This window comes from Echinops telfairi, unplaced genomic scaffold (genome assembly GCF_000313985.2).
Source record: "Echinops telfairi isolate 266 unplaced genomic scaffold, ASM31398v2 ScPeMD7_443;HRSCAF=831, whole genome shotgun sequence".
In the NCBI taxonomy this organism is placed as follows: Eukaryota; Metazoa; Chordata; class Mammalia; order Afrosoricida; family Tenrecidae; genus Echinops; species Echinops telfairi.
This window is the reverse complement of record NW_022104341.1, coordinates 60,717,592-60,732,193: the sequence shown is the minus strand read 5'-3', so window position 1 is coordinate 60,732,193 and position 14,602 is coordinate 60,717,592. Positions and strand designations below refer to the sequence as shown.

General features: G+C 46.3%; 1 protein-coding gene across 1 annotated transcript in view; it reads left to right on the top strand.

The window, feature by feature from the left end:
• The window catches only part of CACHD1 (cache domain containing 1), a gene marked incomplete at its 5' end in the record, with an annotated part of 257,365 nt that overhangs the window by 195,675 nt on the left and 47,088 nt on the right, over positions 1 to 14,602 (top strand). Inside the window, 3 exons of the mRNA XM_004699368.3 lie at positions 704 to 848; positions 1,998 to 2,214; positions 8,397 to 8,546. Coding sequence (XP_004699425.2) covers positions 704 to 848; positions 1,998 to 2,214; positions 8,397 to 8,546 — 512 coding nt within the window. The remainder of the gene's footprint in view (positions 1 to 703; positions 849 to 1,997; positions 2,215 to 8,396; positions 8,547 to 14,602) is intronic.

Below are 14,602 nucleotides of genomic sequence, written 5' to 3'. Positions count from 1 at the left end.
GGACACCCACTGCACTCTTCCTGTAGTGAAATGGGCCGTTTAACAGGGAGCACCCTCACCATAGCTGTGAGGGAGGACTTTTTTTTTTTTTAAACATTTTATTAGGGGCTCATACAACTGTTATGGCGATCCATACACACATTAATTGTGTAAAGCGCATTTGTACATCATTCTCAAAACATTTTCTCTCCACTTAAACCCCCGACATTAGGTCCTCATTTTTCCCCTCCCTCCCCACTGCCCCCTGCCTCATGAGCCCTTGATAGTTTATAAATTGGTATTTTGTCATATCTTGCCCTGTCCGACGTCTCCCTTCACCCACTTTTCAGTTGTCTGTCCCCCAGGGAGGAGGTCACACACAGTTCCTTGTAATCGGTTCCTTCTTTCCTACCCATTCTGAGGGAGCACTTTTGAGGGTGCTGGAAAAGCCTTAGGAGTTTGTGTCTTATAAAGCTTATCCGCATTGCCTTTCATCTTTAGGGGACAGGCATTACAGATTTCTGTTCCGCAGACACACCCATGGTTGTGCTGAAGTATTGTTTTCAAGGTACCAGCACTTTGATTTCAGCATCCTGTGCTTTCCTCTGAAAAAAATCCACGTCAGTGCTGGTCTACCCACCCAGTGTTGGTATTCACAGCTGCCTTATGGTGAGGCCTCCCACCCAAACCAGGATTGACCCCAGATTGCTTCTCGCCCCTCTAGGCCCATCTACGTCTCCACGGTCCGGCCTCAGTCGAAGCACATCGTGGTGATCCTGGACCACGGCGCTTCCGTGACGGACACCCAGCTGCAGATAGCAAAGGACGCCGCCCAGGTCATCCTTAGTGCTATCGATGAACACGACAAGGTGACTGCTGTGCCAGTGAGCCCCTGTGCCTTCTCTTCAAGGACGTCGTCGTGCGATACGTCTTACTCTTTTTCATTCTTTTTTAAGCCACCTTTAAAATGACTTTGGGAATGGGGCACACATTAGTTTTTGTTCCGTGTGAGGCAGCCCCGCCAACCACCCCCAGTCTTCCCATGCCTCTGTGGCTTCTGCTGGGAGCGCCTCCCATCAGCCCTAGCTCTCCCCCTGGAAGTTAACGCTGAGGGCGAAGGGCGAGGGTTGTTGATAGTGGTGGGCGTCTGAGCTTTATCTCACGATTAATTGGAGGTGAGAGAGGAGGAGAGGGGCTGAGGTTTACTAATCTCCAGAGCAGTCCCGAGCTAGGTGTGTTTACAGCAAGTGGTAATTTATTGCCTGTGAGCACTTGCTACTCCATCATTTTGACTTTTCCAACTCCAAAGGTTTTGCTCAGTAATCCGCTTGTAGTAAACACACACCCCGTGCCCCAACGCCCAACCCGAAGTTTGGACACCAAGATGGTGAGTTTGCATGCTCGCTCAGATTCTTCTCCACATCTCAGGGTGTCGTGCATTTATGTTGGTGGCGGTGGTGGTTAATGGTATTTACAAACACTATACTGCCGGCTTCGTGTTGGAACACAAACATCAAACTCTAGGATTTCCCCCTCATGTTTCCATGTTGAAGGAGCCCTCGTGGCCCATTGCTTACACATTGGGTTGTTAACTGCCAGGTCAGCAGTTTGAAACCACCGGAGAACAATGGGGTTTCCTCCTCCCTTAAAGATGCACAGTCTTGGGAGCCCCGGGGGCACCCGAGAAAGATGGGGTTTCCTCCTCCCTTAAAGATGCACCATCTTGGCCCTCTGGGGCAGCTCTGCCCTGTCCTGGAGGGGTTTGATGCCAAGGCAGGGAGTGCGGAGCTTGTGCTTTTCCATCTTTACAAGTTTTTTCTTTCGTTTTCCCTTTCAGGTGTGATAGATTTATGCCACCATCGTTTATTTGTTTGCTTGTTTATTAACTTCCCCAAAACTGTTTGATAACCTGTCTCATTCTTTTGGCTCTTCTGGAATGCTAAAGACCAGATAAAAACAGAGAAACCTCCCATGGGAGGCTGACAGGTGTTTTGTTTTGTTTTTTTCCCTTCTTCCAGATTTCCGTGTTGACTGTAGCAGACGCCGTGAGGACCTGCTCCCTGGACCAGTGCTACAAGACCTTCCTGTCCCCAGCCACCAGCGAGACTAAGAGGAAAATGTCCACCTTCCTTAGCAACGTCAAGCCTTCTGACAGCCCCACTCAGCACGCGGGGGGCTTCCAGAAGGCCTTCCAGCTGATTCGACGAACCAACAGCTACACGAGGTTCCAAGCAAGTAGGTGCATTTTCCAGGAGCACTGGACAGCATCATCCAGAACACAGTAGAAGGGAGATATTGTCAGTTGGTGACATACACTAGAGTTAAAGAGATTTTTTTTTTTTTTTAAGAAACTGATTTGGGATCAAATGTTCCTGTGTTTTGCTGACCTTCATCTAATCTTACTAGGTTTGCGTATCATTTTCACTCCTGGTCTTTCTTTACTAAGAACTTGCCCCTCCATTTATTTCCCAAGTGAACAGCCACAGCCTTTTGAATGGAGATTATCGGCCCTGCCTCTTCATTGACTCGGAGTGGGTGTCGGCTGTGCGCATGCGCAGGGAGCTGGGGCAGCAGCGGGAGCCTTCCTTGATCCTTCCTGCTCCTGCCCAGCTGTCAGTCAGATGAGGAGGGCCCTTCAGACGCACAAAGGCACTCTAATTTAATTTTCATGTGCGAGAGAAAATCTGGACTTGGAATGCGCGCTACAGTAAAGGAGATTTGAAATGGACCCGTCACTTTGAAAGGACTGAAAGGAATCCGTTTCATTTTTCCCTTTCATATTAAAAAAATCTGTTGGAAGTTGGGGTTGTTTTTAATTATTTTGTTTCATTTCCACTCTTAAGGATTTGCTTGTTGGCTTATTGAGAAAGCAAGTGTATCTTACTGGGATCAGTTTGAAGGGTACATTTTCAAGCGCTCTACTGTGTCTTTAATGTGCCTGCATTAGCACTGCGTTCACATTGGTAGAACCTGACATGGTGGATCACACGTGGTAGTGGAAGACTTCAAGGGTAAAATAAGTCAACTACGGTAATTATTACGATGAATGACGGAAAGTGATGAATTTGTATTTAGCTCCTCCATGGCAAATTACTACATACTTACGTTTTTCTGACAGCATGGTTCTGTTGTCTCATAGTTGCTGTAGATCAGGAGTTCGAGTACAGCTTAGCTTGATCCTCTGTTCAGGGCTCCTCCAGGGGTCTCATCTGAAGCTAAGGGACACTCTTCCAAGCCCACATGATGGCGAACTCATTCCCGTACAGCTCTCGAGCTCACGCGGCTAGCAGGAGACGATCTCTCCCTTTGAGTCTCTGTCTATAGGAAAGGTTCACTCCCTGCCATGGAGTCAACACTGACCCAGAGCGACCCCTGTGGGTTTCCGAGACTGTAACTTTGTATGGAAGTAGAATGCCCAGTCTTTCTCCAGAGGAGCTGCAGGTGGTTTTGAACTGCCGGCCATGTGGATCACAACCCAACGCGTGACCAGTACACCGCCAAGCCTCCATAGGAAAGACTAGAACCTTCTTTTTTTGTATTTAATCATTTTATTGGAGGCTCTTACAACTCTTAAATAACAATCCATACATCAATTGTATCAAGCATATTTGTACATATGTTGCCATCATTTTCAAAGCATTTTCTTTCTACCTGAGCCCTTGGTATCAGCTCCTCTTCTTTTTCTACCTCACTCCCCCACTCTCCCACCCTTGTGACCCCTTGATAAATTATTATTATTATTTTCATAATATTACACTGTCCGCTGCCTCCCTTCACCCACATTTCTGTTGTTTACCCCCTTGTTGGAGGGGGCAGTATTATGCATCAATCATTGTAATCAGTCCCCCCTTTTCCTACCTCCTCCCTACCCTCATGGAATCGCCATTCCCATTACCGTACCTGAGAGGCTTTTCTCTCCTGGATTCCGTGTGTTGAGAGCTCTTATCTGTACCTGTGTCCATGCTCCGGTCTAGATGGATTTGTAAAGTAGAACTGGGGTCATGATAGTGGTGTGGGGGAAGCTTTAAAAAACTAGAGGAATGTTGTATGTTTCATCGGTGCCACACTGCACCCTGACTGACTCATCCTTCCTTGTGACCCTTCTGTGAGGGGATGTGCAGTTGTCTACAGAGGGCCTTTGGGTCTCCACTCCCCACACCCCTTGTTTGCATCGATATGATTGTTTGTTTTGGGCTTTTGATGCCTGATTCCTGATCCTGTTGACACGTCGTGATCACACAGTTTGCTGTGCCGTAACCTTCCTTTGAAGAGTTTACCTAATCAGTTCAAACTCACCTAGGATAATCTCCCATCGGATTGACTCAAAGTCAACTGACTGGGACCTTACAGTAGTTCTACGTAAATAATAGACACATTATGCAGGCAATTTTTTTTGGGGGGGGGGCAAACTACACAAGCCCTTCGTACATATCAGCCTCCTGTTGTTGCGATTAGGTACTCTTGAGTCAGTTCTGACCTATATGCACAACAGAACATCATCCTCACAATTGTTGCCACGCATTGTTACAACTGCTGTCACTCCATCTCATTGAGGGCTTCCTCTTGCTCACTGTGTGTGGTACGCACATTCTGTGCGAAAATTATATCTGCAGAATTCCTTTGCCGTTGAATATGCCATAAGAGTGGGAGGGATGACCCAACACCTTTGCCACATCCTAGTTGTTAGAGCAAGATGCAGCCCTGCGCAAAGTCAGAGGTAGGACGCCTGGGGCCCAGCTGAGAATTCTGCCTTCCAGTGAGTGGATAGGCAGCTGCTCACAGGCCAGTGTTACAGGCAGAGGGTCGCTGTGGCCTGCAAGCAAGGCTGACTTCTCACGGCTGCAGTTCATATCGGCTAGTTGGCCAGTTTTATTAGCCAGTTGCCATTTTCCTCTCAGAGCTCATCAATACAAGTGTCACTTCCACTTGATTCCACTAATGTGAGCTGGGGGATCAGATCATGGAGATGGGCAGGGGAGTGGAGGGAGCTGAGGACCACGTGCTCGATTAAATCCGGGCCGCTGCTCTTCTGCTGCGGCCTGTGATTGCTGAGCAGGCCTCCTTCACAATGTGGCCGATGTGTTTGATGAGAAGCCAGAAATCTGTTCTTTTACATGAAATCTCCTGATTTTCGAATGTGGACATTTGTTCCTACTTAAACCCATTGAAGAGGGACCTCATTAAGCCTCTTCTCACCAACCTTTTTGCCATTTAGCGAAGGCTGGTTTGATGGGAGGCGTTGCGCTTGAGTTTTTAACCCCTGCTTCTCTTTCTCTCTCATTTATTAACTTTGCCTTGACTTTTTTGTTTGTTTTTGATGGATTTTTTATTGTGAATTAGGTGTGGGGGGGGTTACATGTTAGATTCTCAGTTCTGCATTCAACGATTCAAACCATTCGTCCATCACACACCCTCTGTTTGGTCCCATTTCTCCTCCCCTGGTTTCTCTTCTCTCTCATGGACCTCCACCATCCTTTATCCCCAAGTCTACACCTGTCGGCCTTCTAGCCATCCCTTCATCATCGCTTCCCACCCCCTACCCCTTGGGAGGTTCCAAAGTCTGTTCCCTGTGGACTGCAAGTGGTTGTCTTGGTTTTTATCCTTATAGGAGTGGTCTCATGCAATACTGGTCCTTTTGTGATGAACTGGCTTCACTCAGCATAATTCTCCAGGTCCATCTGTATCATGAGGTACTTCGTGGTTTCATCCTCATTTTTAGAGATGCACAGTATTCCATTGAGTATATGTACCCAAATTTCCGTATCCATTCTTCTACTGATGGACATCTGGGCTGCTTCCAACTTCTGGCCACTGAAGTGCTGGATCTGAGAGTTCATATGTCTGTTCATGTCACACCTCTTACTTCTTAGGGTGTAAACCCAGCAGCGCTAATGTTGGATCATAAGGAATTTCTGTTCCCAATGGTTTGGGGTGGCGCCAGATTGCTTCCCACATTGGTTGTACACATTGACAGACCCACCAGCAGTGTATGCCGTTCCACCCCCTCCAGCATTTGTTGTTTTCTTATTTTGTTTTGTTCTTGTTTGTTTGTTTTTAATTGGCTTGTCATTACAAGAGTAAGGTGATGTCACATCATTGTTTTCCCCCTCTTCCCTTAATGTTGACTAACAAAAGTATGGCAAGAAGCATGACTGCCGCAGGCCTGGACAAATGTGGATGGCTTTGTTCCAAATGACCAGGGGTATCTTTTTTTAAGACTCAGTCCACAGGTGTCTGGGTTTACAGCTTCTACTGACAGTTTAGAGGAAAAAAAGAACCAACAAGGTTGTACACAGAAATATTTGAGGAGTCAGTTACGTCAGGCTCATGGGGGAGAGGTCTTAAAATGCTCTCAAGCAATATAGAGCCCCTACTTCTTACCCATTGACGTGTTCATCAGGCAAAACTTGACATTGTGCAAAAATGGATGGTGGCTACGTCAGACCACAAACAGGAGATGACTCCATCATTGCAGATCCGTCAGCCCCCTGAGGACCAGGCCCCGCCAGACTGCCACACTTTCACCATCCCTGCAGACCAGCTCTCGGCTCACTCCTCAACGTTTGCTACTGCTAGATGCATGTCATTAATGTGCAAACTACATAGTAAAATGTTTACTATTTTTGTAAATACAAAATGCCCGATAATGAGATATTCCATAGATGAAGAGTAGCTGAATAGTGGACAAGTGTATGAGTTTGGGATTTGAACCAACGTGGGATAATAAGTTTACGGAGCATTAGTGTACAGCATACTGAGTGGTCTATATAGCACTTAGAGCTCCACCATTCCACAGACAGTGGGCAGCGATTGTGAACCAGAGGCTATTATAGACACCACAGAGTTGGGGGTATTGTAATGATTAAGACCTACTCTTTCAGGGTATAATGTAAATTATGCCTGACAATGAACTGTCTGGCCCACATTGATAACTGTATAAGTAGAAGCTACAGGGCATAAATCTATACAGTGGACTCTGTATAGTAGTTCTGTAACTATTACTAGCAGCAGTTGTTTTTCTGAGTTTGTCTTCTGGGATGATTGGTTGACGGATTCAATGGTTCAGAGTGGGGATCCAAGGGCATAGGATCAGCTGAAACTTGCGTGGCTCTCCTTTGTTTGACACTGACCCAACAGGGATGCTATCAAATGGAGAGGCAGCTCTTTTCCCCACTTGTGTGCACGTCTTTGTTCTGCCCCTAACGTCCCTACTGTTCGTTGTTCATGGCCGTGTTTTAAGTTCCTCTAACTCACCGGTTCTCAATCTGTGGGTTGCGGCCCTTTGGGGGTCGCTCGATTCATAACAGTAGCAACATTACAGAGATGAAGTAGCAACGAAAATAATAATAATATGGTTGGGGGGGGGCGGGTCACCACCACATGAGGAACTGTGTGAAAGGGTCGCGGCATCAGGAAGGTAGAGGACCACTGACGACCTTACAAAAGCTCCCGGAGCAGCCACATCTAAAATCTTCACAACCCCAACAGGAAGACCGTGAGAAGATGGCTTTCCCAGGCAGACGTTTATTTTCCCACAGTTTGCAGAGTGGAGGCCAAATGTGGGGCACTAGCTTTAGAGGGGGTCTGTCTCTATCTGCCTGCCGGCTGTCTGGCCCTCTGTTCCTTATTTTGCTTCGCAATCTCCATATGATAGCTGTTTTTCCCCTATTTGTGTTAGCTTGCCCTGGTAGTGTGGTTGATTACATGTTGGGCTGCTAACCACAAGGTCAGCACTTCAAACCCACCAGCCATCCTGAAGGAGAGAGTTGAGGCTTTCCACTCCCATAAAGGTTTGTAGCCTTGGAAACCCTGTACAGGGTCGCTATGAGTCGGAATCAACTCAGTGGCAGTGAGTTTGGTAGAGTTTAAAGTCTTTGTGTCTACGCTCCTCTTTCTATCATTCAAAAGTGATTGGATGTAGCACACATCCTACGAACCGGGCCTCCTTAAGAGAATAAGCATTCTATTTTCTAAAAGGATCCCCACACATAAAGGGGTCAAGACTCCAACACATATTTGGGGATAGGGGTGGGGAACACAGTTCAATCTACTACACAGAGAAAAGGTTCCATGGGGTTCTGCAGCCTCTGTTTCAGAAAGCAGGCAAGATTCCCATGAAGATTGCTAAACAGATAGGATGGGGGGGGGGTGCCTTGTGGAAATCACCTTCTTTTATCTGATAAAGTGATTTGGAATATGGCTTTGGCTAGCTCAGGATAAAGGAGGCCTCGTCTGCAAAGGGCAGACGGAAGGGACGCTGAGAGATGAAAGGCAAAGCATCGGCTGGGAAGGAATAGAACTAGTGGCCAGGCTGGTCCTTGAGGCAGAAAAGCCCAGGCTACATGAGAAACGCACCAAGCTGCCACCGCCTTTCTCCAGACTCCAGAGTAATGTTCAACTGATTTGTTTCTGTTTAGATACAGACATGGTCATAATTTACCTGTCAGCTGGCATTACATCAAAGGACTCTTCAGAAGAAGATAAAAAGGCAACGCTCCGGGTCATCAACGAAGAAAATGGCTTTTTGAACAACTCTGTAATGATTCTCACCTATGCCCTCATGAACGGTAGGTAGTGCTTTGAGCCTTTTCTTTCAGATGAATGCCTTCCTCGAAGTGTATGCTGCTTTGATAGATGATAGATAGATGGATGGATGGTAGGTAGGTAGGTAGATAGATAGATAGATAGATAGATAGATAGATAGATAGATAGATAGATATTCTAAAAGAGCCAAAACACTAGGCTTTGAAGCGTGTCTAGAGAGAGAGAACCAAACAATGTCCTTTCTGTCTGTCTGTTTCTGTGACTGATGTTGGGATTCGGGCCTGTGTTCAGATGCTTGTCTCCTCATCTCTTATTTCTAAACCTTTTCCAGGTAAGTACCCTGTTGGAGGATTTTATATGGCTCCACCTTTGTCAGCTCTCCTTTGAATTCTTGTGTTGTCTAAGGCAGCGGTTCTCAGCGTGTGGGTCGCGACCCCTTTGGTGGTTGAACGACCCTTTCACAGGAGTCACCTAAGACCATCAAAAACACATATTTCGGAAAACATATTTCCGATGGTCTTAGGAACCGAGACACCACTCCTCTATCCGTCTCCAGGCGGGTCCACTACATGCAAATATGCTGATCTGGTGAGAAAGAGGCTAACTTAACCTTCACACTCATGTTGGCTTTGAAGGCATACTGTCACAAAATGTAGCAATGTAGTTGACTGTTGTTATATTAAGACAGTTACCCATGCTACACCATGCTTCAAGACAAAATATCATTTATTTGTCATTCGAAACATTTCGCAGTATATCACGTTGTTTTTGTAATTAACCACTATGCTTTAATTATGTTCGATTTGTAACAATGAAAATCCATTCTGCATATCAGATATTTACATTACAATTCATAACAGTAGCAAATTTGCAGTTATGAAGTAGCAACAAAAATAATTTTACGGTTGGGGGTCACCAGAACATGAGGAACTGTATTAAAGGGTCGCAGCATTAGGAAGGTTGAGAACCACTGGTATAAGTGAGGTTTTGGTACTTCATGAAGGTTATTAATTTTTCTCCTTGGTTTAAGTTCCAGGAAGTCAAACATCTGGTCTATATTGGTCTGTGTCTATCCACTTTACATTTTCCTGCAGGATCACTCTGTTAGTCTGGGTAAACTAGAGAAACTAATCCATGGACACTCGTATTTGTATGAGAAAGAGGTTTATATACAAGAGCAATTGAATATTGTGAAAACACCCCAGCCCAGTCCAGATTAAGTCCACTAGTCGAATATTAGTCCATAAGTCTGATATTAGCCCATATGTCCGATACCAATCTATAAAGTCCTCTTCAGACTCACGAAACATGTGCAATGAAGCCGAATGTAGGAAGATCACAGGCCAGTGGGTGGGAAGGCTTGTGGATCCAGTGGCATTGTAAGCATCTCAGCACTGGCAGGGGTCTTCATGGGGCTCCTCTAGCTCAGGGCCTAGTTCCATGTGTCCTGTCAGCTGCAATGTCTTCCAGGGAGTGAGTCTGTGTGTCCTGCCTCTAATGAGCTATTTACCTCTAATGAACGCCTCCAAATGAGGTAATCAAGCTGAAACCAGATTGACAGGCTAAACTCCACCCCTTTACTCTTAAGCTTCAAATTGACAACAGATTATATAACCACCACAATCGCCATCTAACATCTCTCTCTACCTCAACTTCTTTTGCTATAAAATAAGAATAATAAGAAGAATGATCTCTTTTCTTAGAGTTGTTATCAAGATTAACTTTAATGCATAGAAAACACCCAGGACAGTATCTGGCACTTGCAAGGAGTCAGTAAGTGGAAGTAGTTGGTTTTGTGGAACTCTGATGGTGCAAGGGCCGCCACTGGAGAGAGACATGTTGATTGCCCCCTAAAGAGAGCAGCCGAGGGAAAGCTAATGGAACATTCTGTACTGTCTCCTAGGGTAGCTCTGTGTCCTTATCAACTCAAGGGCACCCAGTAGCGATAGTTGATTTTGTTGTTGTCCAGACACAATATATGTGAAAGGGTGGATTCAGTAAGCTGACAGGCTGGGGGAAATACTCCATCTTCCCCTCTTGCTGCTCAACCTGCCCTCTATTCAGAGTGTCTTCCAACTTCTAGCTCCTGTTTGTCTCTCGGGGCCCACCTCTTACTGCCTGCCCACTCTTCTTCTACAAGCAGCCCTGCTGCCTTAGTGGTTATGCGTTGGGCTGCTCCCTGCAAGGTCAGCAGTCTGAATGCAAAGACGGAGATGGGGCTTTCCCTGAAACTCTACCCAGTCCTGTTGGGTCGCGAGGAGTCAGCCTCGACTCGATAGCATTGAGTTTCCTTTGTTGTGTTTTTCAACAGAGGCATCTGTTCTAGCCTCTTAGTCCAGAGTAGTCACCTGCTCTGGCTTTTAAGAAGTCGTACCAAAAATAATAAAAAATAAAAAAAAAGAAGTCGTACCTTGATTCACCGCTCTCTCAAGCTTGGGTCTTTTCAACGTCTTTGTTTCTGAATGTCTGTGGAAAACTACAGGATTACGGACTGTGGTTCTAATGTTTTAATGTGCTCATTAGGCAGTCCTAGTGGGGTCGGGGTCAAACATTGAGCTGTTCAAGCCCACCGGCTGCTCCACAGGAGAAGGACAGGGCCATCTGTCCCTGCTCTCGGTGGTTCTCAATCTGTGGGTCACGACCCCTATGGGGGTTGAACGGCCCGGCCTTTCACAGGGGTCACCCGATTCATAACAGCAGCAAAATCACAGTGGTGAAGTGGCAACAAAAATAATTTTATGATCAGACAGAGTAAGACATGACAAAGTAATAATAATTTATAAATTATCAAGGGTTGGGAAGGGAGGGTAGGGTGGGGAGGGGAACAAAATGAAGAGCTGATACCAAGGGCTCAAGTAGAAAGCAAATGTTTTGAGAATGATGATTGCAACAAATGTACAAATGAGCTGACACAATGGATGGATGTAGGGATTGTGATAAGAGCTGTATGAGCCCCCAATAAAATTATTTCAAAAACAAGAAAGAAAATAATTTTATGGTTGGGGGGGGGGGTCACCACAACTTGAGGAACTGTCTTAAAGTGCCACGGTCTGAGGCAGGTTGAGAACCACTGCTGTAGAGGTTGCTATTGTCAGAGCCCTAAGGAGCCCCTCTGCCCTGTCCTATAGGGGCTCGGTGAATTGGAACCAACTAATGGCAGTTGATGAGTCAGAATCACTTGGGACGTTTCTCTACCTGCATCTTCTAAAGCCCTGCACTGGGCTTCCTATTCAGACCCCCGAGGTGTGGAGTCCAGCCTTCTGTGTTTGGGTCAGGAAGTCTCCTTTCCAGGTGTCTCACAGGTCATGCCTAGAAGCACGCAGGCTGTCATTTACTAGATGAGTCACTTTGGCAGATTGCTTCCTCTCTGACAACGCCAGTTTCGTCCATAAAATGCAAAGAATAAAATCCTCGTACGTTTGTTTGGGTAATAAGCAAAATATGCTCTATTGTAAGTTCTTCCCACCATACCAAAAACCAAACTCAATGCCATCGGTTGATTGTGACTCGTAGTCAGACCTGATGGGACGGAGTGAAATGGCTCCGCAGGGTTGCCAGGACTGTACAACTTTGTTTTTTAACCTCCGACCTTCTCCGTTAGGAATTGAGTACTGACCATTGTACAACCAGGGTTCCTTCTTACAACTTCCACCCAGGCCCACTACCATTGAGTCAATTCTGACTCATAGTAACCCTATAGAGGCTTTCTGAGCTTGTAAACCGTTATGGGAGCAGATAGCCTCAGCTTTCGCCTAGGGTGTTGCTGGTGGGTTTGAGCTATCAACCTGGCAGCTAAGGTAAATAATAGATCCTCAAAACCAGTTGAACGCTTTTATTAGTTGCTGTGTCAGACAGCACAGCCCAGAGTTGAAGACACTTCACCACCAGTTCTGGTCCACCGATTCTGGTCCAGAGCCAGCTCCCTTGTTGGTCCCCAGCATCTTGTGTTTCTTCTATCCAGCATGCCTCCCTTTATACTAGAGTGTGATATGTCTGTCTGTCTCTCTCTCTCCCCCTCCACTTTTCATTTGAAAAGGTATCAAGCCTTGTTTTTGTTTGTACTCTAGGGCTGAGCACGAGGATCGCTGGGTTATGTTCAGGTCTGTTGCCTCTGAGGGTCATCTCTAGTTGACTGGTGCTCTATTCTCTTATGGTTTCTTCCACTGTGAGGCCAGGGAGAGAGGGAAGGAAGAAAGAAAGAGAAGAAGAGAAAAAGGAAAGAAGAGGAAATGTAGTGAGCACCTATTGTGTGCAACCGCTCTCCTTAATGCAATGGACATTAGAGTGATATTCAACCAAGTTCTTGTGTTCAGGAACCATACAAAGGAAGACACACGAGGCACCAAAGTTCAATGCATTAGTCAATGAGTGAGGAAAATGAGAGGAAGTGATCGCTTCCTTTTGATTCCATTTGAATAGCTGCCCAGGCAGAACCCAAGTTAAACTTCCTTACATGCTAATTTTCATCTGCCATTGGTTCTAAACCCTTCCGCCAGTGTGTCTTGTACATTTTCTGGGTCTCCTAACTCCCTTCTTTAGAACCCCCCGTTGTTCCCTGTAACCCCCCTTTCCTCTTTCTCCTTTTAATCTAGCTAGGTCGTCTCACTGCCACCTTGCTCTCTCTCCAGATGCCAACAAACGAGCCCTGTTCCGTCGGGTGGACTCCTTCCTTTAAATGATCAGTCGTGGTTCAAGCAGAGCTGCAGAACCACCGTGAGGGTTTAGAATAGAGAATGTCGTTTATTCACAGAGGAAAGTAAGGTCAAGAGAATGAAGGGCCGCAGAGACAGTTGAGCACAGTCAGCTGTAGCATGGTTGAACAAGCCAGACAACACAGAAAATCCTGGAAGCCAGGTACATCAAGCTGTGAGTTGTGGTTGACGATGATGATGTTAGGTGCCATCAGGTCTGACTCAGTGGCCCCTGCACAGCAGATTGACGCGCTGTCTGTTCCTGTGCTGTGCTCACAATTGTTATGTCCTAGCAGTCACTGTGTCAATCCATCATGTCAGGGGCCTTCCTATTTTTCCCTTCCCTCCCGCTTTACTGAGCATGATGTCCTCCTCCAGGGACTGCTCCCTCTCTTTTTATCATCTGCCACTGTCAGCTTTTCAACACACACACAGCCCACACAGCCTCCCCCATCTCGACTCTGTGCCAATCAAAGAGCAATAATCTGGTCCTGTCTCAATTTGACTCCAATATTTTTATCTTTCAGTGGTGCACTGGTGTAGGAGTGAAACAACCAATTTATTTACATTTCCTGTTTTTTTGTTTTACAAAATACAATACAAAGGGCTTCAAAATGTTTGTGGGGAAAATCACATTATCTTTTCATTCCATTTCTCCACGACCTTTGTGGAGCCCCCTTGTGTAACCATTAGAGTCTGCCACCTCTTTAGAAAAGGATTTGCAGGGGCCGGCCCCAATCCCAACTGCTACATGGACACCTGCCCCTCCCCCCAGAAGAATTTATTTCAAAGGACGGCATTGAATCTGCAGCTCCGGGAGAGGGATATATCTGATTGGAGCACACGGGAGCGGATGAAGGGGGAGGAGGAGAGAGTGGAGCACATCCTGGCCCACCACGCCTTGAGGATGATGTTCCCAATTAGAGCAGCCAGTCCACAGAGAGGACTACATGGCTGACCCCACTATGAGACATGACGTCCCTCACTGACCCATAGCCCTACAGGGATCAACACTGGAGACACAGTGTGGGAATTGCACCCGATCTGATCCCGCCACACCTAGGCAAGACACTAAGGGCGTGCAGCGGAACAGCAACGGAATGGAGTGGCGAGGTCCCCAGGGAATGCTGAAGGTGGACTTTGGGGCCAGGGCATGGTGCCCAAACAGACTAGACTGGAAAACACTCCTAAAGGCCAACAAACAGTCCTTGAACTAACTACAAGCTTTTCTTTCTTATTGTGTTTTGTTTTGTTTTTTGGTCATTGGTTTGTTGTTGATGATGTTTTGTTGTATATTGTTGCTTGGTTTTGCTCTGTCATGTTTTTTGTGCATATTATTATCTCCGCAGGTCTGTCTAAATAAGATAGGCTGGATGAACAATCTGGAG